Below are 24,673 nucleotides of genomic sequence, written 5' to 3'. Positions count from 1 at the left end.
TAACAAGCTGTCGCTCATCATGAAAATCAAATGATGAAATGTAAAATAAATAACTGCAATCCAAGCTTGCTCTTTGCATACTTGTTTTCCCACTCTGACTTAGAACATTTACGTAAACGTTGTCTGTTTTTGTGGAGGATGTTTGAAAATGAAGTCCTGTGGAGACTGACAGCCAGAATCTTACGTCAGGCTCCTTTAGTCAACCAGGGAAGCATTGTTGTGGAAGGTTTAACCTTGTAAAGTTGCTAACAAAAACTAAAGTTCTCTTACAGACACAAAAGTATTACAGACAGAAAAGTGGAATGATGTACACTCACTTAACTGTAATAAAACAGATGCATTGCAAGGAGAGTTTGATGCTTAACTATTTTAATTTGGAAGCAAAGCAAAGCTTTTCAAGTCGGAGCTTGAAACGAGCAAGAATTTTACTTTTGGAATACTTTCTTCTTTCATGCATGATAGATGCTATGGTATGTGAGGTTTTTTTTTGGACACACACTGTCTCTCTTCTCCTTTAATGAGCCCTCGTGAGAGGTTAAAGTCACCAGGGCCAAACCTTATTCAACACAGTGCTGTACATGTGACCTCAGATATATAGTAATCAGAATTACAGCCATTTTTATTAACAATTTTATTGTTATTGGTCATCACTACTTCATAAAAATAAAGTCGGCTAAATAATTTTTATGATGCGGATACATGAAAATCTATTCATCAGCTATTATCCTCAAATCACAACACAAGACGGTACTTCAGATGGTCACTACAAACATGAAAGCAGAACAACTACAGACAACGTTTAAATTCAGTTGCTGTAAGTAGTTGTGATAATAAGGTTGTTCAAAAGATGTTAAGGTAGAGGTACTTGGGCCCAGCATCCTCTCAGCAAAGTGCCTCAGAACAGATAATCCACCTCAACAGAGCCATAAGTGTTCACAAGAGTAGTGATGGAAAAAGGAGAACCTCTCTCAAGTCATTGTGTATTAGACAAGACTCACCTTTTTTTTTTTCTTTTTTTTTTAAAATAGACATTTGTGTTAATATTTTTATACATAAAGTGTATATTCTTTCACAAACATTGAGCTGTAGAAAGCAAAGAATCACACCTGAACAATGGACCACTTGGAAACTCTCCAGTGCCGGAAAAAAACACTTGGTCTGCCATAGATCTCAACACTCCATATCATAAAAGTTAACAAGGGACTGAGTCCCCACTTAAACAAATCTGCACAAACGGCACACAGGGAAAAGGAGCAGATTGTTTTTAGCGCACTGACATAAACACTAATGTCTCAATACTATCTGGGATTATGATTATTGCACAATCAATGTATTCCAAAAACATAAATTTAGCACAATTAAAAGCCTCTCAGCTCGCGGGATTTAGCAGTGAAAGCCACTGTTGTACTTTGCAGCTGTAGTCTTGTCGCATAACACAAAATCCCTCACGTCTTTTATCTGACAAAACTGACTAATTTGTGTTTGCGAAGTAACGACCTTTCAAACAGATGTGTGATTAAGAAACAAGACATCATAAACTAACAACTATGTGTGAGTTAGGAGGGAAGATAAAGCTAATTGCATGCAAATGCAATGTCAAAGGTTTGGCGACTGACGGATAATTAAGGTTGGCTCTTCTTGGAAATTTCTCAAATTATCACCGCAGCTCAATTACTCTCAAACTCCGGTTCAAGGCTGTTTGGAGGGAGAAACACAACATTACATAATGAGAACGAAGACAAATGCCTGCAAATAAGTGTTTATAATGAATATGTTAAAAAGTACTCTGATACAGAACTGTTGTGGAGAGTCGATGCAACTGGAGAAAAAAAAGGGATAGATGTTCCAAACGTCTATTTGAATGTAACAAAAACAAGACAGGAGAGGCGTCAATAAGGAACTCTATTCTCCTGAAAATAGGAAGATGCATTAGTATTGATTAATATTGAAAATGTTGATATATTGACCCAGCTTGTCCAGGCAGCTGTAATGTGCAGGCTGGACCATTGTTATCAGGACGTCCAAACAATATCTTTGAGAATCCTCTAGGTGATGCAAAATACTGCAGCTAAAGTTCTGAGAGGTGCTGATAAACTAGGTCTCCTGTGCTGTCTTCTCTAAATACTTCTGACCTACACGGTCCTCAGAGGCCAAGCTCCAGATCCTACCTGGAAGAGCTACTAGCGCCTCATCAACCGCTCTGTTTTGCGTGTGATCCCCAGAATGACTAAAAGGCAAATGGGTGGCCGCGCATTGACCCTGCTCCCTGTCCAGGCATGGGAGGCTGACTCCCCTTCTCGTTTTAAGATTAAACTTAAAACCTTCCTCTTTGAGAATCCTTATAGTGAGTAATTCTGTAGCTATAGTCATTTTTCTAGCAAGACTAATTATCATGTTCAGGGTCATCTATGTACGTGTGTATGATCTAGGTCTGCTCCATCTGTATTTCCCCCATTCTCTGCCCTCTTCACTCAGCCCCAAATGAGCCTGGTCCTTCTCAAGGTTTCTAGCGGTTAAAAGGGACTTTTTTCTTATCCCTGCTGCTTCTTGGGAGGCAGGCTGTGGGTTTCTATAAAGCACTGAGAGACATTTTGATTGTGACAGATGCTATATAAATAAAGAAGTATTGACCTGTTTCTGTGGCATTGTAATGTCCAATCTCCATGACAACACTGTTGGTTCAAGATTGAAAAAGAATAATAATAAAAAAATAATAGGAGTTTGTTAAAATCAAAAAAGGCAAGCACAGAGTGTTCTTTCAATCTCACTGTTCTGATTTGTGTTACTTATTGGTTCCAGTTCGGTTATATTTATTTAAAGAAAATAAACAACAAAACACTATTTATTATCTCAGGATTACACACACACACACACACACACACACACACACACACACACACACACATACATACCAGCATACTATTATACTGTTGGCATTATATTGGTGTTTCCTTTTCTTATTTGAAAAAGCAACTATCGAAACAACTTTGCAGACAAGATGGAGGAGAGAGGGGCTTTCATAACTGCCTCCCTCGGGCTCTGCTTGGCTTTGACAGGGCGAACACACTAGTCTGCTATATCACCCAGTTACATTTATTAAAAATCATCGGCAAATTCATCAGTTGACAGCAAGAAAGGCAGAGAGCTGTGGAGAAAAAGATCACAGGGAGTGACAAAAACATTAAGACATTATCTTTTCATTTTGTGTATTGATGTTATATATCAGGCCTGCCTTTCAGTTTTTGACTTTCTGCCTTGCTGTGCCTGCTGAGAACCAACCATAACTCGCACTGTAAGAGTCTTTGGTGAAACGAGAACAAAAAATCTGCTCATTCAATGTGACGTAAATGAGGTTTACGCTGCGTTAAAAACATGTTACCAAGTTCACAGCGATAATAGTTCCCCTGACACATCAAGACGGATGAAACCAGATGTACAAACTGTCAGAATGCGTCTTTAGCTCTGTTTTTCCTCACTCTCAGCTTCCACATCAAAACATCCTCTAACCCTCTTTTAAAATTGGAACACAATGTGGGAGAGGTGAGCCAGTCTTTAACAACTTGTTTGCTGATATTTGTTTATCTCTCTTTGATTCTCCAAAGTCGATCATTTAAGTCTACTAAAGTTGATGTTGACCCCTTTCAATAAAGTACAAATCTATCATAGTCTTGGGAACTGGGACAAAACAGAAGACAGCTTTTTTTTTTTTGAAAAAGGGAAAAAGTGACAGCGCCACTGTAAACTGTCAATTTGTGAAGTTGAATTTGCACATGAGAAGCATTTTACATCTTTTAATGTTAAGTGTTTCAATATTTAATTCCACTACATTGCCAGGACAAGATCACAGATTTTTCCAGAGCGCCAGAGCTATTTCGGTGCCCATCATTCTCGCCTCTCCAGCACCTGAGACAGATAATTATAAAATGAAAGAGAGATGCATTTAGTCGCATCTTTTCAAGTAAAATGTCTTTGAAATATGACATAGTATCGGGACAGGCTGGAAATCCAGTGATTATGGCAATTAGAAAGCAAGTCTGGGGCCTTTTTGCGCTATTTTCAGCTGAGTCCAGTCCCATTCCCTACTGGATTTTAAACACAGCTCCAGTTCATTTATCCTGAGTCTCTTTATGTGGCCATTTTTCACGTCCACCTACTGACTATTTTTTTGCATGTTTCATGAAACAATATGGACCCATCTTTTAGTTCTGCCTGTCTCGCCTGCACAGAGACGCTTCAGAATTATCATTCACCACCGTGATAAATCTCATCCCTTCTGCTATAGCCAAAACACCTTTCACTGTCACAGCCTGGCATATTTAACTGTAGGGCTTGTTGGATGATTTATGTCTTTTTTCATCCTCCAAAGGTAAAGAAGCCTGGAATTAACCCTCTCACACTGTAGGCTGCCAAGTGTCACACTTTCAGAAGTGAAGCACCAAAAACAAGAATAAATGTTATTCAAGTGATACTTGAAGTGTGTGTTTGAACGACATGATCATAGTCAAAAAACTATTCTTTTTTCATTGGTTGAATGTCTTGTGCAGAGTGATGCTGATTTACGAAGTCATTAGCTTATTTGATTGAAAAGCATTTTAAAGTGCTTGATTTTCACGAGCAAATGTAACAAACAAATTGGATTAAAGGCTATGGGCGACAAAACAAAGTGAAAAATGCATTTAGATATACATTTTCTACCGACAAATGGAATAATTAAGCACTGTGGAGAAACTAAATGGATGTGTGGACAGGTTTTCACATGTTTCCCAGCCCGATGAGCCTCAAAAGTGTCCCTAACTAGCATTCATGGGTTGGGACATCATTTATTTGATCAATAAGGCCAACCAATTCAAAAATAAATTAATTTCCTTTTTTTGCTAGTGATTTATTGTACTGGACAACAAACAAGCCATTACAAAACAATAGCTAATCACCTTGAGGTTCATGTCATATGATGATCACCGTGCAGTTCATGGTAGATGGTGTTGGATGTAATTAAAAGAAAACAACTTCTAATTAATGAACAAGTAATGGTTAGATGGGGAATGGGGGTAGATGTTGCTACTATACTAATACCGGTAGTTTTCATCTAAATGAAACCACCCGATGCTCTGTGTGTATGTGTGAGAAAGCAACCCAGTCATGAAATCAATCTTCATCATCCCAACATTCCGGCACCACCATCACTCCTCAGGTGACAGAATATGACAATGAAGATGCAAAAAAGTAGTTTAGTTTAGCTGTGTGATAGATGTGAGGTCAACTCTTTCAAACATATAATGCAAACAATTGTTTTTCCATGTCACACATATATATACACAGACACACACGTACACACACACACACACACTTGTATGGGAAAGCAGACCTCTCTCTAAAGTACATTTAAACTGCCTCTTTCCTCTTTGCCTGCCATCATAATTACTATTCAAACTAGCCCACGAGCTAATTACCTTCCCATTAAGAAAAATAATCAGGTTTGTGTACAAATCAAGACAATCCACAAAAGCCAAAGCCTAGAAACAAAAACAATAATCAACTCTGCCGAGTATGGCTATAATGTTTACCATTTAGTTTTTTAATGACCAATTATTCCATGATTTAGTTTCCCAAAGATTAGTGTGTAAATCCCTCATTTATTCATACCATTCTGCCAATCATTTTTATGTTGTTTTTTGGGTCAAGATTTCCCACATTGTTTATTCCTGTTGGGCTGTAATGTGATTAATTAGAAGTAATTAATATCGCTTGTAACCAAAATGTCTTAGACTAGCCAGCTTCATAAACAATGATGGACAGACCCTAAATGTCAATAGTGAGCCTCAAAATCTTGTTTCCATTGGATGTCAAGCTAAGATGCCAAATATGATTATCGTTAAGCAGATAGCAGGGCATAAATTCATGGATATCGACACATTTTCTATATATCACATATATAAATAAAGAACTGACGAAGGTGATGTATAAATAACTAAATCATCAGCTGAAGACATACACACTTTCTCTCTTTCTAAGCCTTTTAAATGTATATCAGCATAAATTTCCAGATTGGCAAGGAAATGATATCAATGTGAAGTGTTCATGTTCTGTATGTTCAGATCTTCAACTTCACAGACTCACTTGAGTTCAGTTGTTTGTTAATTTGAACCCCGGGGGTTGCTAATCAGAGCGAGAGCCAAACTAATGAAGCTCTTCAGCCCAGAGGACAGACATACATACACGGCCCTGTGACTCAACTCGGAGAGCCTTTGAGGGCCTGCGTTAGTGTGTGTGAATGGGACTGAATGCAGACTACTTTGCAAATCATTTAGAGCAGGGCTGCAAAGGAGTGGCATAAAGACCGATTGGCAAAGTCTACACTCCTCTCCTTGGGGGTGATTCTGGCATCAGACAGGCCGTTCTGCCCCAGGGCTGGACTTCCCACACCAACAGTGTGAAAACTCCCAACACTAAACTTAGATCTTAAAAATTAAAGTCAGAAAATCACATAGCAGGTCTGTGCCTGGGAGAGAATCCCACTCTCATCACTGTTGTCCAAATTATCTTCGCTGGCTCTGCATCGTCCCAGCTGATCGGTGATCAACACAACAAATACAAACCAAACCGGAAAGATTTGGTCAACGTTTAACCAGAAAGTCTGCAGAGACATAAAATCTCTAATGACATGATAAAAATGTAATGTTTTCTGCAGCGAATACAAAAATCGTTAAAAGTATTAGAGACAGAAATCAAGCAGCTCCTTTTATTGCTGTCATGGTACTGTACATATCCCCTCCTATAACAAACAGAGGTTCCTATAATAATCTCTGCCATGCTTTTCCTCCTGAAGGCGATGTGATATGACTGCTTGTGCTGGTAAATGTGGGAGGACCAGGGATGTGTGTGGTTGGGTGATAAGGCTGCTGTTAAATTTAATTAGCACAAAGCAGTAGTGAAAATGATTAAATTTCTCACTGCATTATTAACTAGAATACTATGTACGAGTTTGGACTCAATCAGTGAACAGCATGAAGTAGATGATAGGGAGAAAATGAGAAATGGACTGGAGCCACAAAAGAGAACACAGTCAAGCCTTAAACATCATAAAAATGTGAATGTACACAAAAATATTTTTTTTTTTTTAATTTTTTGGTTTCTGTCTTATGCATGGATGTCTATCAAAACATTACTCATGACAGGAAAGCTGAATAAAGATCCTAAACCAATTTTGCCTCACCCAGTGTTTATTGTCTGAAGTGTTTAACCTTAGCTTGACATGTTGAACAGCATCTATTATTTCAGGATTTGAGCCTTTTATTACAGACTAGCTTACTTATGATCCAGTCTGAAGTGAATATATGACAAGCTTAAGACATGGGATGTACTGGGCAGAGTGAAGTCATCCAGAAGTGTAAGTCATTATCAAAGCTTATTTAGTATGGAAACTCCACACTTGTGTCTCTGTCTACATGTATGTGCTTTCACTATTACACACAGAATTTTATTTCACCAAGGGAGTAAACTAATTGATATTCTCATCCAGTTTTATATGATGGGGAATATATTTGACAAGGCCTTAAAGTTCACCCACAACAAATGATAATGCAAGATGTAGGCGTGAAAACAGAGCATTTTCAAGGAAAATGAGAATTGCTCCTGGCAAACCTTGAATTGAGGTTAAACAACAAACAAGCGTTTTTCATTCTGCACCCTACATCCCAAATTTAGTATTCTAAGAATCCCACAGCACAAGCTAAACCTAATTACGCTAACTATGTCATTAAGGTACCCTTTGGCACCATCTGTTCAATTCATGAGCCCAAAGACACAACATGCATGCAGATACAATAGTTGGACCGCTTTAACAAAACAGAGACTACAATGACAATACAGAAATATAAATACAGTTTCCACAGGACATAATAGCCTGGTGTGGAATCACAGGGATCAAGATGTCTAATCAAGCATCCAAAACTGCAGATTCCGTAACATTACGTACTCAGGAAACCAGCGAGCTCAGAGCACAAACGGATGATTTTATGTATGTTGCACTGTGTGGCTCAGCACCACTGATCTATCATTCTGCCCAGACCAGGATTGTAACTCAAAGGGAAAGGGTGGAAAGAAGGAAAGGCTGTTTTCTGTTTCTTAATCATACTAAATATAAGGGGTCATAGCGCTGAACAAACTATCCACTCATTTTAGTGTTTGATGAAGAGGTGCATACACTATTGGCCATTTATTTCATCCCATGAAAACAAACTTGTGCATTCAAGCCTCTCTTGCGTGACTGATTCTTGTTATCATATGTGTTTATACTGAATACTTAAATCTTGTGTCTTCACTAGTAATTATACTATTTTTTATTTTTTTTAATTCTCTCTGCTGCTTCACCGAACTGCAGCTGCACCCTTAAGATTGATTATTAAAGGGTAATATTTAGCACTGTGGGAAGAGACTGTGGTAGGTCGGTGTGAAAGAGAAAGCAGATGTTTAAGTGCTTGTGCTGAAGACTGCACTTTATCACCTCCCAACTAAACTAAGAGCATCCTTTGGGCTTCTCTCAAACCCGTGCCTAAATCCCAGGCAATTATGACTTGGACCGGTGTGTATGTAGGAGGGAAGGGAACTGGAAAGAAGTGAGGTAGGGGAAGTGGAGACAATATACCAATAACAGGCAATTATGATTTGGGACCACTCAGGCCATGAGAGTATAGAAGAAGACAGAGGGGATATGGAATTGCAGGGAAATGAGGAGGAGTGTTATTTAGGAGGCAGATGGAAGAGAGGGAGAAAATTAAGATGAATGGGTGCTGAGAGGCTGCGTTGGGGATGGGCATAGGAAAGTAATTAGCTGTGTTTGCTTTGGGAGGCTGGCAGTGAGAATGATGCCTGCAGTGACAGGCTGAAGAAGCAGAGTTTTATTAGCCAACAAGGCGGTGTCTGAAGAACCGAGCATGGGGCGGCCGGGCCAGCTACCCTTTTCACCTGAACAAGGCTACATGCAGTCTTTGCACAACATGGACTTGAAGCAGCAGCTCCTTCACACAATGCAATTCTTTCAATCCATAATCCCCTGTTATTACAAAACAGCTCTGACTTGTTCCCTTTAGACCTGCTCATACTCCAGCCGACTTTTCACAACAACAGCATCTCTCCAACATGCTCTTCCCTAATGTCATCCAGCAGTTTCATCATTACTGGCTTGATCTTTATTCCTCAGCCCATTCCTCTCCATTCCACATGGCACAACTACCTCAGTCTCTCTCTTCCCACCCACCTATGTATAGCTAATTCCCTCGTGTCCCTTTTGAATCTAATTTCAGATAAGCTGTAACATAAGAACAGAACATAGCCTTTCAACATTCCCACCATTGATGTGGGTGGATTGGATTGACTGAGCAATTTCATTCATGTACACCTGTACCCAATCCATTAAGGATACAATTACACATATTTTCTTTCTTATGGCTCACTGATCATTGGATTAAACTTTTAAAAACAATAATTTCTTTCTTTCAGCATCATCTTTTTAAAAAAAAGAGGCATTAGAGGAAGAGGGTGCCTGACAAACAGCTGATGCATTTCATAATCCCTGACATTGACAGCCTAACCTGGGCAGGTTCTTCCAAAGTCAAAAGGCCCCGGCCAAAAGAACCCGGTAAACTGTAGTCTCCAATGTCAACTTTTGAATGACCCGAGAGTCCAGGCTTAACAACTCATCTAAATAACTGTGCAGCCAGAGCCAAATGTGCTTTAAAAGTGATCAGTGAAGTTAATATGGACACGCAGGCACTGGAGGGAGGCCAGTATGGGGTTGATGATGTGGCCTGTTAAGATGAAGCCTTTGATGTGTTTTTACAGCTTAGACTTTGACAGGATTGGTTTTAATCTGGATATTGTTCTCAAACGGATGAAACAAAAGTGGATTTCTCTTCCCCAATGCTGGTTGAAGGAGAGGTTTGAATAAAATATTAAACCTACATTTCTGGTGGCGAGTTCTGATTAATAGAGAGGACCTTCTTGCGGCAAATCAACAGCTCTACCCAAAGCAGTGTTTGCGCCATGGAAATGTATGGCTGCATTTATTCTGGGTTCACAGATAATGCCTCCACAAGCGGCAGAATGAATTTTAGGCTGCAAGAATGTGTTCATTCTACACACAATTAGTAAAGTGCTACAACACCAGTATCGCTGATTGATGAAAACCTGAAACATACCTCTCGAGTCAAAACGCTTTGAAGGCAAAGATAATGAATAACCTCTAAATATATAATGGGCTGATCCCGTTCAGCCCAGTGGTTGATTGGTTGGTAAACAATGCAGAAAAACAGAACCACCAGAGTGGATATGCTGCCTTCAAAGGCTTCTCTTATTAAAATGTTGCACCTGAGACTGCTGGCCCAGTCACTCTTTCAAAAGAGTTACACAAAGACATAAAAGCGATGGCAGAAAATGTCAGCGGAGAGAAAAGAAAGCACATTGATTCGTAAAGTGATGCGTTTACTAAGAAAGACTTCAGGCTGATTCCAATTTACTGCATAAGAGAAGACTTTAAAATGAACAAACAGAGCTGAGCATGCTTTTCTTTACCATGGTTAATAGGCCTGAGAACCTGGCGGAATGAGCCTGGACTGATCATCTGCTGCAGGTTATCTGGAAGGAAGTTACACTGAAGTTACACCTAACGTACAGCGTTTACCGGGAAATGCTGCGCTCAGGGGCCGTAGAACAAACCTCCAATTGATTGGTAGTGTTTAAAAAATGTTATTTTCCAAACAAATGGTATTTTTGGTGAGTCAGTATGTAGCTGCAAATAGAGAGGGCTAATTTAATGTAATTATCTTTTTTAAATCGGCTTCTGTAGAAATACTGTCAGTTGCTCTCTAGACAGACATACTTGCCTCTACAACTAAAAGGGAGTTAGTACAGGACTCACCTCTGGGTCTCGGTGCTCTCTTCCTGCGCTCTCTGAAAGCTGCTCCTGACTGGAGGGCTTCGAGCAAGCTATCCATCACGCCCGTCTCATCATTTTCTGAAAACAAATAATAAATAATGAGTAGAAAAAAAGAAGCTTTGGTAAAATGGAAGAAAGGCATTGTTAAAGAAGTGATGATCATATGGGCTGAAACAAATCTAGATTACAGTATATAAGGAGCAAGATTTTCATTGGGAGTTTCCAGTTTACATATATTTTCTCAGTAGAATAAAACTATTATTGTTGACTGATAGATATCTGAAATTATCATGCATATAGGCTATGCAGTCAAACTCACTCATAAGGTATAATGAGAGTAGCTGTAATATATTTCGCCCGAGCTGGGTTTGCAGCAGATGTGCACTATTTTTTTCCTATTTTTCTTTTAATGTGTCATTCCCTGATCATTGTAAAATACATTTTGTTTATACATTCATGTTTATTCAAATGGATACAAACAATGCACTAATTATTAAACTCTCAGAAGGCCCTTGAATTAATTATCTGGATATTTTTGCTCTTCACACATATTGCCAATGAAATTAAAATAAAGAAAAGGGATGGTAATTGTAAAATGTGGTGTTTAAAAACATGCAAACTGACAGGTGACAGATAAAACATGCCTTGTGTTGGCACAGCCAAAAAGCTAGCCCTGAAATCGAAAGCAGAATGATGGACTAGGGTAGTGATTTATACCTACAACAGCCTCCAGAGAAACAGAAGGGAAATAGATAGAGCGGGCAGAAGGATGAATGTCTAAGAGACAGTGACAAAAGGAAAGTGATACTGGCTTTGACATGCAAATGTGTTTAGAAAGGTTTAGTATGCTTTTACTTACTCAAACAAAGTTTGGTACATTGAATACACTGCAACTCTTTCTAAGGAAGTAGCAACAAGCTTTTGTTGCTTTTAAAGGAATGCATTTTTCTGTTTGAAGAGATGATGGATGGAGTATGTTGTATGCTACACTATCATTGGATTAGCACAATATCCTTTCAAATTCAGAAGGTACTGTACTGGAGCAGCATGTGATGCCATATAAATGTGATTTATTTGAGTCATAGAAGTATGAATGTGCATTACAAATGGCATATTAAATGTAAGGATTTATATATTATAACCATTTTTCAAAGTAATCTATGGGTATTAAATACAGAAAGGGCCCAAACTGCTAACTAACGTCATAAAAATCAAGCAGAAGATGACAGACAGGCGTGCATCAAACAACAAGGTGCAAATATGAAAAAAAGAAATCATATATCATAAATCAGAATATTTGAATATCCCAAAAATCATTGTGCTACATCCTACTCAGTTAAAATGCAGTCTGTTGCTTTGCTAAGGTGCAACTCCAACCACATGCACTCATAGCGGACCTATCTGTTTTTGACTGTCATTTTTTTGGTGCTTTTTATTTGCAACAGTAGCATTTCCTTTCTGGCTGGCAGGTTGCCCGTTCTTCATCATTACAGAGAGCACAGAGGTATGCAATTTGAGCAAAACCAGTGTTCATAGATGCCCAAATTTGCCATGACTTGTGGTAATTAATCATAGATGCAAACGTGCTTCCTTTCACTACCCTCAGAGATAGAACCCAAAATATAGATACGACAAAAAAAAAAAAAAATCTGCTTAAAGACCCAATATGCAATACGTGCATCCATGTGTAGCACTTTATTTAACTGCAGCAAACAAACAAACAAACAAACAAAAACAAACCACAAATCAATTCTGTAAGCCTCGGCAAGCAAGGAAGCAAGAAGGGAAAAAAATAAAATCCCTTTCAGATCTCCTGCCTCAGGAATCTTTCGAAGAAAACACAGTCCAATTTTATACATCAATCTGCAGCAAATCAAACAAACCCACAAAAAAATGCTTTAAAGAACATAGACAAGAGAGGCTTTAAGACAGCTAGAAATTTTATAACATATATTTATAAACTCCCACCCACGTACTTACAAACTTGGAAAGAGCAGGTGATCACAGAGATGTCACACACATAATAATACAGAAGAAGGTGCATGGCAGGGAAATATTAGCCACATTAGTGGCTGGGAAATGGGTCTGGAATAGTCATTCAGCTTGTCAAATGTAGCAAAGGGAATGATGCACCAAGGCAATCAATTAATAAGACCAGCAAAACAAAGCGCTAATTCAATGGTGGACTTAATGAGTCAGACCACCGTGACTTTTTCTATTCCAAACAAACAATGCTTGGTGCACATTGTGCTGATCTTCATAGCTGCCTAATCTGCTAGTTTGTGCCTTAATGATGCCGCTTTGAGGATAACATGAAAGTTTAACATGTTCTACACTTTACTGGGAAAAAATCCAAACTACTTCACCTGTAAAGCCAAATTAAATGTGCTTTTAAGTGCCTATTGTATGTGTCAAGGCATAAAAAAATGTGGAGGTGTTTAAAAAGAAAGGTTAATTTTGACAAGATTACTGGTCACCCTTCTGTCGAATAGTGAAAGTTAAATTACCCTGTACCTAAATCTATTCAGGTTGAAGGTTTATATTTTCTCAAGGTGCTCCTTGTCACCAACTTTTATTCTACCCATGCTAATCTCAGCATTTTACTTAACAAAGTACAACACTCATCATTTTGCTTCAAATAACAGTAAATAATCAGTTATGCTTTTTGACTGCATTAAACAATTCATTTTAAGTATTTATTTAATGGTGGACCATTGAATGGCTGCACTTACACCTTAAAATTATGACACAGTTCTGGGATCAGTCTTGATTGCTTCACAGGGTGCTTAGAATGCACTGTCTATGGAAAGGAATATGGATTGATGACAGATCTGTACCACCAGTCTAATATTCGATTAAAGTACTTTGGTTCTGCCTCTGTTTTTTCCCCCGTCTAATGATCAGCTCCTTCTCTTGAATTGATCTCCATGGATACATGGCTTGAGCCAATGGAAATGGAAGATGCTATAGAAGACACTGTGGTTGCACAATTGCAAAAGTTAAAATGTGGCAGCTAAAATGAACACTGAAAGTTTTGAAACCTTTTAGCTGCTATTTATTTCTAGAAAACGGAAATTTCTATTTCATGTCTGTGTTTAGTACAGAAACGCTATTAAATATGAACACACAAAGACCACGCGCACATGCAGTCACTGAGGCAGAAGTGTTAGGGTGGGTAAGATGCAAACTCACTATGAGCGTTTATGGGATTCGGCTGCTAGCACAAGGTCATTTTCCAATTTTTTTTTGGTCCAAAATTGGGACTTGAACCATAATCCCTCTGGTAGGGTATAAAACAAAAAAGTTCTACCAATGTAATTACATACTAGACCATATGTGGCACTAGTGTATTAAAATGACTTATGCATAATTATTCAATTCAGTTCAATACAACTTTAGTTATATATAATCTGTACCAATTAAAGCCCAGAGTCTGACCCCAGAACAAGCCACTGCGGTGTGAAAAGCTTCATTTTATCAGGAAGAAAACCTTGAGCAGGACCACGCTAATGTGGGGACACCGTCCTGCTGAGGGATGGCCAGGTAAAGATGGAGGAGAAGGGGAGATAAGGCAAATCATTAGTGATCCTGAAAATGTGGAGCTAAAGCTGAGTGGGACAGTGGGGCCCTTATTTACATTTTTAGACCTTGTACCTTCTGCTGCAATGTTATAGCTCTTTGATTAGTTCCACTTTTCAAGACTAAAGGAATTTAAATGAAGTGGAACAGAAGGGCCTGTTATAAGATTTCTGCACATGAGCTGGTCAATCTTTGATGAAGTGTCCAGTACAGCAACTGATCAGCAGGTGGTCTTGTCATGCATGCATATCTCTCATCTTGAACATAGCTTACGTGTTGGCCCTGCAGCGGTTACCGCGGCAATGAGAGGCGACTTGAACTGGCTTCATTAGACTGAAACCTATTGGTTTTTATGACTACCATTTCACTGACCAGCATTCAAAGGAAATTACATCAATGGATAGTCAGCTGTTATCCTGAACAGCGCAAGAGATCGGGCCTCTGTCACACGCCAAGGTCTAACAAGCTCAACTGTAATAGCTTATAAAGTAGCATTGAAATGCTGTGACTTGCATGTTTCTCTCCGTCTTTATTGTTTGATGCATCTTTGTGTATATTACATAGCAAGCTGTTCTTTTACATGAAATCATAATAGCTCATGGCGTGTAGCCATGTAGGAAATGTTAAATAAAGCTCTGATGTGCAATTTGTTGCTCCACAAACATCCCTGCTTCTGGTCTACCCTGGGAGTTAATGCAACAGATGTGTCAACCACGAGCACAGCTAGAGAGGGGAACATAAAAAAATAAAAAAATCTGTTCCATCTGAAGTTCAATCTCCATAGGATTCCATGCAAATGCGGGAAAATTGATGCTCCTGCTCACTGTGACTGCCAAAACTCACAGCCTGGATGATGAAACCAGGATGCAGTTTATAGAACAGGCAGAATCTGAATCTGCGGCAGGTTGGAACTACGGAAGAGGGTGCGAAAAAGAGATGGATTCACATGTGATGACTAAAAGAACCACGCTGCGCCAGAGCCACGCTACATGCCGATACCTGCTCCTGCCACACAACAACAATCGTCCCTTCTGTTTTACGTCACTCTGCCCTTGCATTATGTGAGTGCAATATAGACATACAAGCTCTCTGAGGCTTTTTCGAGAATTGATGGAGAGTCAGATGATTACACGGAAAATCACCATTGAGTGATATCCACCATGACAAAGAAAGAGAAAGCTCTTTAGTTAATAAATAGGCAGAAAGGCAGGCAGAAGAAGAGGCAGAGGCAGAGTGAGAGAATAAATCCTGTCCTGGGTTGACAGCAGATCTTCTTCTGCCAAATCTCCATCCCGAGCATCTATGTGAACGCTGTGTGTGTTTGTAGGCCTGTATATGTCAGACATTGCCAGAAACATCCCGTCTTTTCACTGCCTTTAGCATCATCTTAATTTTAAGCATTTCAAAATAACTTTCAAGCTCTAGGCATACTTGTATAAGCCTTTGACAAATTTTGGTCTACTTCATTTTTTGTTTTGTTTTTTAAACATTTGAACTACTTTCCCAAGAAAAAAGTTAGCACATCCAAATGAACACACACCTTTTCCAATCTGAAGCTCCTCAAGAGACACTCACCTTCCAACAAACACTATATAATAGCTTATAAGACACTTTTGATTTGAAGTGTTTTCACTTTTTGCACTTTGGCATCTTGGAAGTGGACATTTTCTTTCCAGTCAAGACGCAACCACTTGTTTGTTTGTTTGTTTTGTGCATTAGGAACAACAGTAAGGGCTTGAGGTTGTAGGTCCAACACTGTGTTCTGTCTTGCTTTTGCTATAACAAACCACAGTTAACAATGTCATTCACGATGTTTCTTAAAATGTATCGTGAAGTATCATCTTTAGCATCATGAGACTAAAAAAGAAATGATAAAAATACTTTTTATTTAAAGGAAGAATAAATTTAAATATTTTCCATTAAATTCGATTGGGGCACGATCCTTTCAGTTTACACAATGCGGGATGATAAAAAGTCTGGGGCTAGACGGAAAATGGGAACTACTGGGAGATTCACTGACAAAAATCAATAAATGTGATAAAAGAAAAAAGGGGTTTCTAGACTTTAAGGTTGCGCCCTGTTGATGCTGATGCTGAGCTGGCCTGGTCTGCCAGCTTTGGCTTTGAAAGTCGGCCTGGAGGCTTCATTATTTAACAATTTTCCAGCTACAGCGGTGCTCCAAATATAGGCAAATAAGCACAAAAGTGTGTGTTTGTGATAATATACTGTACACTGCATGTACCATATGTTTTTAATTTATTTAGCATAACACTTCATAAATGAATTAAAAAACAGCATATCTTACAGGAAAGCCATGGTTTAAAGTATGTTTAATATCTATAGAAAAATCCTGGACACTGTAACGATCACCCTTTTGAGGCCTTGGTAAACCACTATACTTAAGAGATGAGTAATTGAGTGGCAGAACTGTGGAAGAGGGAGCGCTTCAGCCTGCCCTCCTGGGTGAAAGGTCATTCTGGCAATCATCTATCCTGTTTAAGTGTTTTGTAGCAATATCGTGTAACCCCGAGGACCGCTGTACTGAGTGGACCTATTGCTCTACTCACCTGAATAGTCAAGGAGTATGTCTACGATGTGATCAATATGCAAACATTTGCAAAATCACCACTGAATTACAAAGCTGAAATCTGTAATCTAAAACGTGAAAAGTAAATGAAATAATTAATTTTAAGAATTGGTACAGCATAAATCTATTCTGTGTTAATTCCCTGTTTAATATAACGAGACAATAAATAAAACAAATACAGCGGGACCTCTACTTACGAAATTAATTGGTTCCGGAAGTTGTTTCGTAACCTGAAAATTACGCAAGTAGAGACGCGTTTTCCATGTAAATGCCCTAATCCGTTCCAAGCCCCCAAAAATCCGGACATATTTTTTTTATAAATCATAAAAATGCATCAAAACAAGTAACAAATACATGTTACAATTAGATTATCGCACAATAAATGTAGGAATTCAGTGCAAGGCTTCTCCAGGAACAAAATGAACTTTATTACAGGCTAATATTACATTAGCCGTCATTACTAGCAACGAACGTTAACACTTGTGGTAACACCGCCATCTAATAGACAAACATACGAACACCCACAATAAATAAAAGTTAAACAAAGGCGACGCTGGGATACACACAAAATGTACAGATTGACGTGCCTCCTAGCCAATGGGATGACAGGAAGATGCTAGGCGATAGCCAATGGCAGAGCAGCTACAAGCATGTTCGCGTTCGCTAAACTCCGCGAGCTGCAAATAGCAGCGGTAGCATATTTGTTCCTTTCCTATCCTGAAATTTCTTTCATAACAAGAGGAAATATTTTCCCGTTGAGACGTTTCGTAAACTGAAAATTCCGCATGTAGAGACGTTTGTAAGTAGAGGTCCCACTGTATGTAATTTGTTAATTTAATAAGTGAGAATAATCGGTTACCCTGTGATGAGAGGCGTTCAGCAGGTGACCTTTTGTTTGAGAGTATAAAAATAAGAGTTTATCAACAAAGGAGATTGAGAGGTGTGTACCTGCGTTCACTTCCAGCAACCTCCTCTTCTTCTGCTGCCTCTCCTGTTTTTCTCGCTCTGCCTTTTCCTTTGCTACTCGGGCTCTCCTCTCCTTCTCCTCTGATTCCTTTTGCTTTTGGTTCTCCTTCACTGCTTGCTGTGTGTGAAGGAAGAGAGGAAGAGTGTGAGGCTAAGAATTAAAAAAAAGAAAAGGATAAAACACGATGGATTGCTAAGTGGGGTTAATTACGCGAGAGCACAGGATGTCAAACGTACATGCAACTGGAAAGCCCAACAGACGTCTTTATCAAGACTCATTAAAGTTAGACGAAGCCTCTAATCCTGGACTAACACCACACGGCTCTTCAAGTAATTTTACTATTCCATAGAAATGTCTTTAATATCCACAGTTCAATAAGTAGAAGCTACCACACACTTGGTTTTGGTGACAACTGCCTTTGGAAAAGTATTATAGTAGTGTGATTTCTGTGGGCTACAGGTCCCAGTGGACATTTACCACTAAGAAATGTCCTTGCTACATGCTAGAGAAAACATCGAGAAGAGAAAACATGCTACATCGACAAGCTGGGTACTGATCACACAACACTTGGCAAATGGCAAGTAAAATAAATCCATGAGGAGCAGCCAAACGGACAACTTAACAAGAAAAAAACCAAGCAAACAATCCTGTACTTCTCAGCAAAGCTATTATGAGCATTAACTCATTACTTCACAACATTTGTCTGCGAGCAGCACCATATAAAAGAAAGTAAACCTATTCAAACACCTGTGCTTAAAAAATATAGGAAAAGAGCGCAAATCAAAACTACATGCTGGTATATGCAATGTGTTGTGAGCTACAGTGGTCACCTGCTTCTTTTGATCTAAAACAAGCGTTATTTTAAAAACATTAAAAAAATAAAAATAAAAATTCTTCATTTTTGACCAGACAAAGCATTTTTTATTGTAATGCTGAGTTGAGAGAGAGCCAATAGGAGGGGGGAAAACCATATCTCTCTAGAAATTGCCCTCCATTCTCCTTCATCACTGCAGGTCTGCCTCTCCCTCCTCCTCTCCTGGATGTCCGCCATTAGACACGCTCAATTGGATTCCTGTCAGATGTGCGGCCTTGCCCTGGGTCTCCTTCCTACGGGTGACTGAGCACTGAGCGGTGTGTGTACATCTTTGTGTGTGTGGGGAAAAAAAGCTAACCAGCTGTCTGTGTAAAAAAATACACACATGAACAAACACAAAATGACAGATGCCAGCAAACATATGTGTGCACACGCGCACGCGCACAGAGTTCAAGGCCCAGCCTGCTTCGGGCGGTAGTCTGGAGAAGGCACACACCTATTAGCATGGGCCTTGACACAGCAGGGTAAACGCTGACACAGATTCGACCGTGAGGTTATGGTTCTGAGATTTACTGTATGCCTGTGTTCATTGGCCTTGCCTTGACTTCTCCCAAGATGTCTGTTTGATGTGACCATATGAACAAATTGCTGAGGGTGTAAGCAGCTTAAACTCTGACCTACCACAGGCAAAGTGATAGTCATCTTGGGAGTTTGGATCATATGCAATATATATATATATATATATATATATATATATATATATATATAAATATATACTGTAGAATAAATCAATCAATCTCAGCTACTCACATAAAGTGGATGAAAATGTTTGTTTGATATTAACGGCACAGCAGACATGAAAGATAAAAATATATTCTATGTTTATCTCCATATAAAGCACATAGGAACGCTATTAAATAAGTGCAATTTGTAACAATAAAATTTGACTATTCTCTAACTGAATGCAAATATTGTTCTTGCTTAGAAATGCAGGGAATTCTTAAGGTAACTCATCATTCTAGAAAAAAGCAAAGAGGCATAAAATCCATTTGTGTGTGAGATAGATGCTAAGTTGGGGGCAGGGAAGCATTTTAGCTGGTTAATTAGCTACCATTATCTGTCACACCCAGTGGCCTGCACCACTAATCCTGCCGATTAAACACAGCGAGTCTGCATATCTACATAGCTCATGGAGTCCGACTGATGAGGCCACAGAGCTCAGCGATGACATTAATATCCTGGTGGGACAGGATCTCGTACCCACAATGTTTTACTTTGTATTATTCCAAAAGCCACAAGGGGTGAATGATGGAACATTTGGGATGTAAAGTGCTGAACAAATCCTAGAAACAAATGCATTTTAAGGTTAGTACGGTGACGATATTATATAATAATATTATTATATATTATATTATATATAATTATGCTTGCTGATTTGTGGAAAAATAGGAAACTAAATAAGTAAAGTAGAGAGGTTAGGTAGCTATTTCCTGTTTTGGTATGTCAGGTTGTACACAAAATATATACATGATTTTTCACAACAAAATATCAAAATACCTGTTTTGGTCATTTAAAAAAAAAATACAGATTCCAAATTGTAAAATAAAATATATACAATTTGAGTCAGGATACCTCAAGAATCAACATGTGAACATCAGCATTACACTACGATTTGACAAAGTACTCACAAGAAACATGCAGCGGAAGTTACTGAGATCCGTGAACAGCTCCTCCACAGAGGTCTTCTTGGGATCAATGGCAAAGTATTCCAGCAAATTCTGGTAAAGAGTCTCCATGTTGCTGTGCATTATCTTCAGTTTGCCATACTGCTCCCGTGCGATATTGCTAAAGCTGTAGTTTTGTGGTTAACGATGGTAACAGATATGATGTCGTCACTGAAAGCGTAGCACTTTCCTTAAGTGTGGCAGTAGTAAAAATATATCTAAACCATATCAGGAGGCATCCACAAACATCCTGTGATGACATTAAACAGAAAACAAGCTTGTCAATTAGAAAACGTGTTGGGTCTGGCTCTGTTTATAGTCCTGTAAATTGACAGTGGCCATTTGTGGTTGGTGCACTTATTATTACCATGTTTTATTATTACCAATTATGTTGGAATGCAAACAATCAGTTTAATCAGTGCTAACCGTACAGCCCACTTTAGCCATGACCTGCATGGCGGCTTGCTTCCTGGCTGGGTAAATTCTGGTCAATAGGTGCTGCCGAAAGTCTGACTCAACAACAAACATTTTTCAAAGCTGAATTGAGGGGTTAAACGTTTACTCTGTCAAACATCATATGGTTCAAGATATCTGACTTCATTATGCAAAGACAAAAGGGCATAATTCATATGTGTACCATCATTCTCTCCTTCTGCTTCTGAGTTTGTTGTTCAAATCTGCCACCTCCCTCTGTTTAGCTCTTTCAGAGCTGAAATGCTCATGAAACAGCACACTACCTTGAATTTCATATTATAGTATTGAGGGTACTGATCAAACGATGAAGCTAAATATGAGGTTTGCATAAGCTGACACACCTGATCTGAGACACGCTTGTCAAGTGCACCTCTAAGAACCATCTGAGAGGTTCGCCAAGGTTTAAGATTGCTGACAAGTGGGTCTTAAGCAAATGTAGGTGTAAATAAAAGGAACCAAGACAGTTAATAAGTTTTTTTTTGCTTAATTTATCTTCACATTTTGAAATTAATGTCTACAACTTAAATTCGCTTGATCTTAGAATAATTATATTGAGAAGCAAAAAAAAGGGGCTTCATCCCAATTCTGTCTCCAACCGTCTTTTTTAAAGTTGCTCTCCAAAGGGAAATCTGACAAATTTTCTTGGTTCCTCTGAGTAACTTTAAAGGTTAAACTGCATCTGTCATCTGTCTTTTTCTCCAAAATAACAGACAATTCCTTATGAAATTTCTTCCGAATAAACAAATATAAAAAAACCGAATATCACACTAGCCTCATCTTAAAAATCAGCACCTCTCTCAGGAACTTTGACAGCCACATCTGGAGGAACTGTCCAATCACCCCGAGTTACAACACAGCTCGGATTACTTACCTGGAAAGATTCCAAGAGCTGTTGATTAAAACACTAAAGAGAAGAACTAAAACTGACCATGTGCTGATTTAAAAGGGACTTGACATGGGGTCTTTTTCTTCTGCCAGGGTGGAAGAAAATACCTGTCATTCTTTTTCAGTTCTGCATCCCCACAGTACCCCAAGAGAACTCTCCCTCAGACTTGCAACCAAATGCATGCATGCATGCATGTGTAAAGGATATAGCCATTTTCGTGAGGAACATGTCGTTTGGGTCATCTGGGGAGGCAAAAGTCTCAAGGTCTCGCTCCAGCTGCTGCAGCTGCCTCTCCATCTGCCTGAGGCTTTTTTCCAGATTCTCTGCAGACACTGAAACACATTCACGTACATCAAGACCCAAATGGCACCTACATCTTGTAAAAAGTACACAAAAGAAACACCCACGTTTTGAGAAAATACAACAGAACAGGCATAAAAAGACAACTTAATTGCAGGTAAAATCAAGTGTGTTGTATGAAAGCTCTGAAGAAGCAAAGAAAACCTTAAGAAGATATATAAATAAATATAAAAAGATATGGGAAAAACAAGAAAACCCATCTCACTTTCAACTCATCATTATTATAAGCTGACCTTGTGCAAGGAACATAAGGGAGTAAACAATAATTAGAAGAAAAAGACATAGAAGGTACTGTTGTATTATTGGCTCCCCCCTAACCATTTTTGTCATAAAAAGATAATTGATATACTGCATAACAAGACAAAGCCTTGCAAGCACACATAAACCTATGATGCTTACACACACACACACACACACACACACACACACACACACACACACACACACACACACACACACGTAATTGGCTGATTTGATGGTTTGTGTTTGCAGTGTGTAGATGGTTCTCTGCAACACTGCCAGGGAAAACTTTAAGAACTGCCATTATAGATTATGCGGTTGCTTTCAAAGTAAAAATATTGCACCCTAGTGTAGACCCTACATCCTTTGTCTTCGCTCTCAACAGGTAAATGGCTCAAGCAGGGTGGAGGGCAGGGGAAACCCTGAGAAACTGTTTCCTAAGTTGGTCATGGCTGGCACTTTAAGCTTCTCACTGAATATATCATATGGCTTAAATTACCCTGATTAGACCCTGCTTGACAAAAAGGCATAAGCTGCTTATATTTTAGTACTTTCAAATGTCCCTTGATCCTTACACATGCCTTAAGAAAATGAAAAAGAGAGAACGCCAATGCACTTAAGCTTCTCACTGAATTACATGAGTCTCATTTTTCTGATGAAAATATATTGTAAATCACACACATGCACAACATAAGCAAAAAAACACCGCATTTAGTTAGGTTGCAAAAGACAAAACATAAATACGATTATTTGGCCCCTTCGCTGATGGTTTGGTCATTCTCAACCCTTATTTCAATAAAAATTGGTGACCTAATAAAGATATTTCTCTTTATACATTCAAAGTTTGTCATTTGTTTTCTGGAGACCTTGTACGATAGAATCAGCTGGATTAGATGTGTGAGGTGAGGCGAGGATGGACTGTCCCTTATTGAAAAAAGAAAATTAAAGCCTTGTGCTAAAGCATTGACTGTGACAAAAAGAGGAATAGATGTTTACGACTAAAATCCAGACTTTTAACTGATGTGATATTTCCCTCCCCCCTTTGAAAACACGTGGGTGACATAAGGTCGCTTATGTATATTCTGAGCTGTGCTCGGCTCTTTGCTATGTGTGTTGACCATAAATGGTTTTATTAATGGTGAGGTGTGACCGGCCCTCTGGTCCAGAGGAGTCGAGAACACATAGGATGTTTTATATGAATAGTAATTGAAGAATTTGCAGAGGTCAAATCCTCCATTTACAACATAATTTTATTACTCACCCAACATACTGTGCGATAAATGAGACAGAGCAAAGCAAACAATTGAGTGTATACGGTACATAATGGCTCTACAACCAATAGGGCTCTGTATATAGATTTGTTGCTGTATGGAAATTGGAGGGGAAATCATAATATGCCCCATGAGGCCAAAGCCTGAAAGACAAGTGCAGCAGGCTGATTGATTGTGTTAGCTGGGAACAAGAGCTCCTGGTGCACACAACCAATGCTCTAAGCATTGAGAATGAACAAAAGCACAAGGGTCGGTGCGTAAGTTACAGAATGGCCTGTATTTGCTCTAACTTTCATTGCTCATTTTATGCTCAGACACACAGGAAATAGAATAGAAAAACAACAGTGTTGTGCACTCCTGAGTGATGAAAAAACAAACAAACCCTAAGATGCAGTATTTCGAATGTCGTGTGTCCTCAAGCCGGATAAAATTTTGTAGATGCGTGGTAAGGTTTTGGAGAGTGGTGTGCTTTTAGGACCAGGAAGAGCAGAGGTGCACATCTGCTACTCAGTTACGGAGAGACAGAGCTGGGGGCACAATAAGACCATCTGGAGGACTTCACACCCACACGCGCATCTGACTCTGCCCCCCATCTGGAGTCGGCAGCAGGTGGGTGGAAAGCTTAAAATTTACTTTAAACTTTGGAGATAAGACTGTACATTTTCAGTCTTAACCTTTTTGGAATTAAACTGTGTTTCTTACACATAATTCTTACAACCTGTTATATGCACAGGCTTTTTATATCCACTCAAGTAAGGCACAGATAAATTGTTTTTGCAAATCTATCTATTTAACACAGTAAGTGATGTTGTTCATACCAGATAAGACAACCTGAAAC

General features: G+C 38.9%; 1 protein-coding gene across 8 annotated transcripts in view; it reads right to left on the bottom strand.

Moving 5' to 3' along the window:
- Nucleotides 1-24,673, bottom strand: part of LOC130519559 (protein diaphanous homolog 3-like) — an 83,785-nt gene that overhangs the window by 19,006 nt on the left and 40,106 nt on the right. For 6 of the 8 annotated variants that reach the window (XM_057023121.1, XM_057023104.1, XM_057023130.1 and 3 more), the window contains 5 exons: nucleotides 22,172-22,296; nucleotides 20,569-20,733; nucleotides 18,048-18,183; nucleotides 10,916-11,011; nucleotides 10,570-10,632 (listed from right to left, as the gene is read on the bottom strand). In XM_057023121.1, coding sequence (XP_056879101.1) covers nucleotides 10,570-10,632; nucleotides 10,916-11,011; nucleotides 18,048-18,183; nucleotides 20,569-20,733; nucleotides 22,172-22,296 — 585 coding nt within the window. The remainder of the gene's footprint in view (nucleotides 1-10,569; nucleotides 10,633-10,915; nucleotides 11,012-18,047; nucleotides 18,184-20,568; nucleotides 20,734-22,171; nucleotides 22,297-24,673) is intronic. The other 2 variants (XM_057023142.1, XM_057023141.1) reach the window with 1 other exon arrangement.

The sequence above is a fragment of the Takifugu flavidus genome, chromosome 2 (assembly GCF_003711565.1).
Source record: "Takifugu flavidus isolate HTHZ2018 chromosome 2, ASM371156v2, whole genome shotgun sequence".
Classification (NCBI taxonomy): domain Eukaryota; kingdom Metazoa; phylum Chordata; class Actinopteri; order Tetraodontiformes; family Tetraodontidae; genus Takifugu; species Takifugu flavidus.
This window is presented reverse-complemented; position numbering and strand designations above follow the sequence as displayed.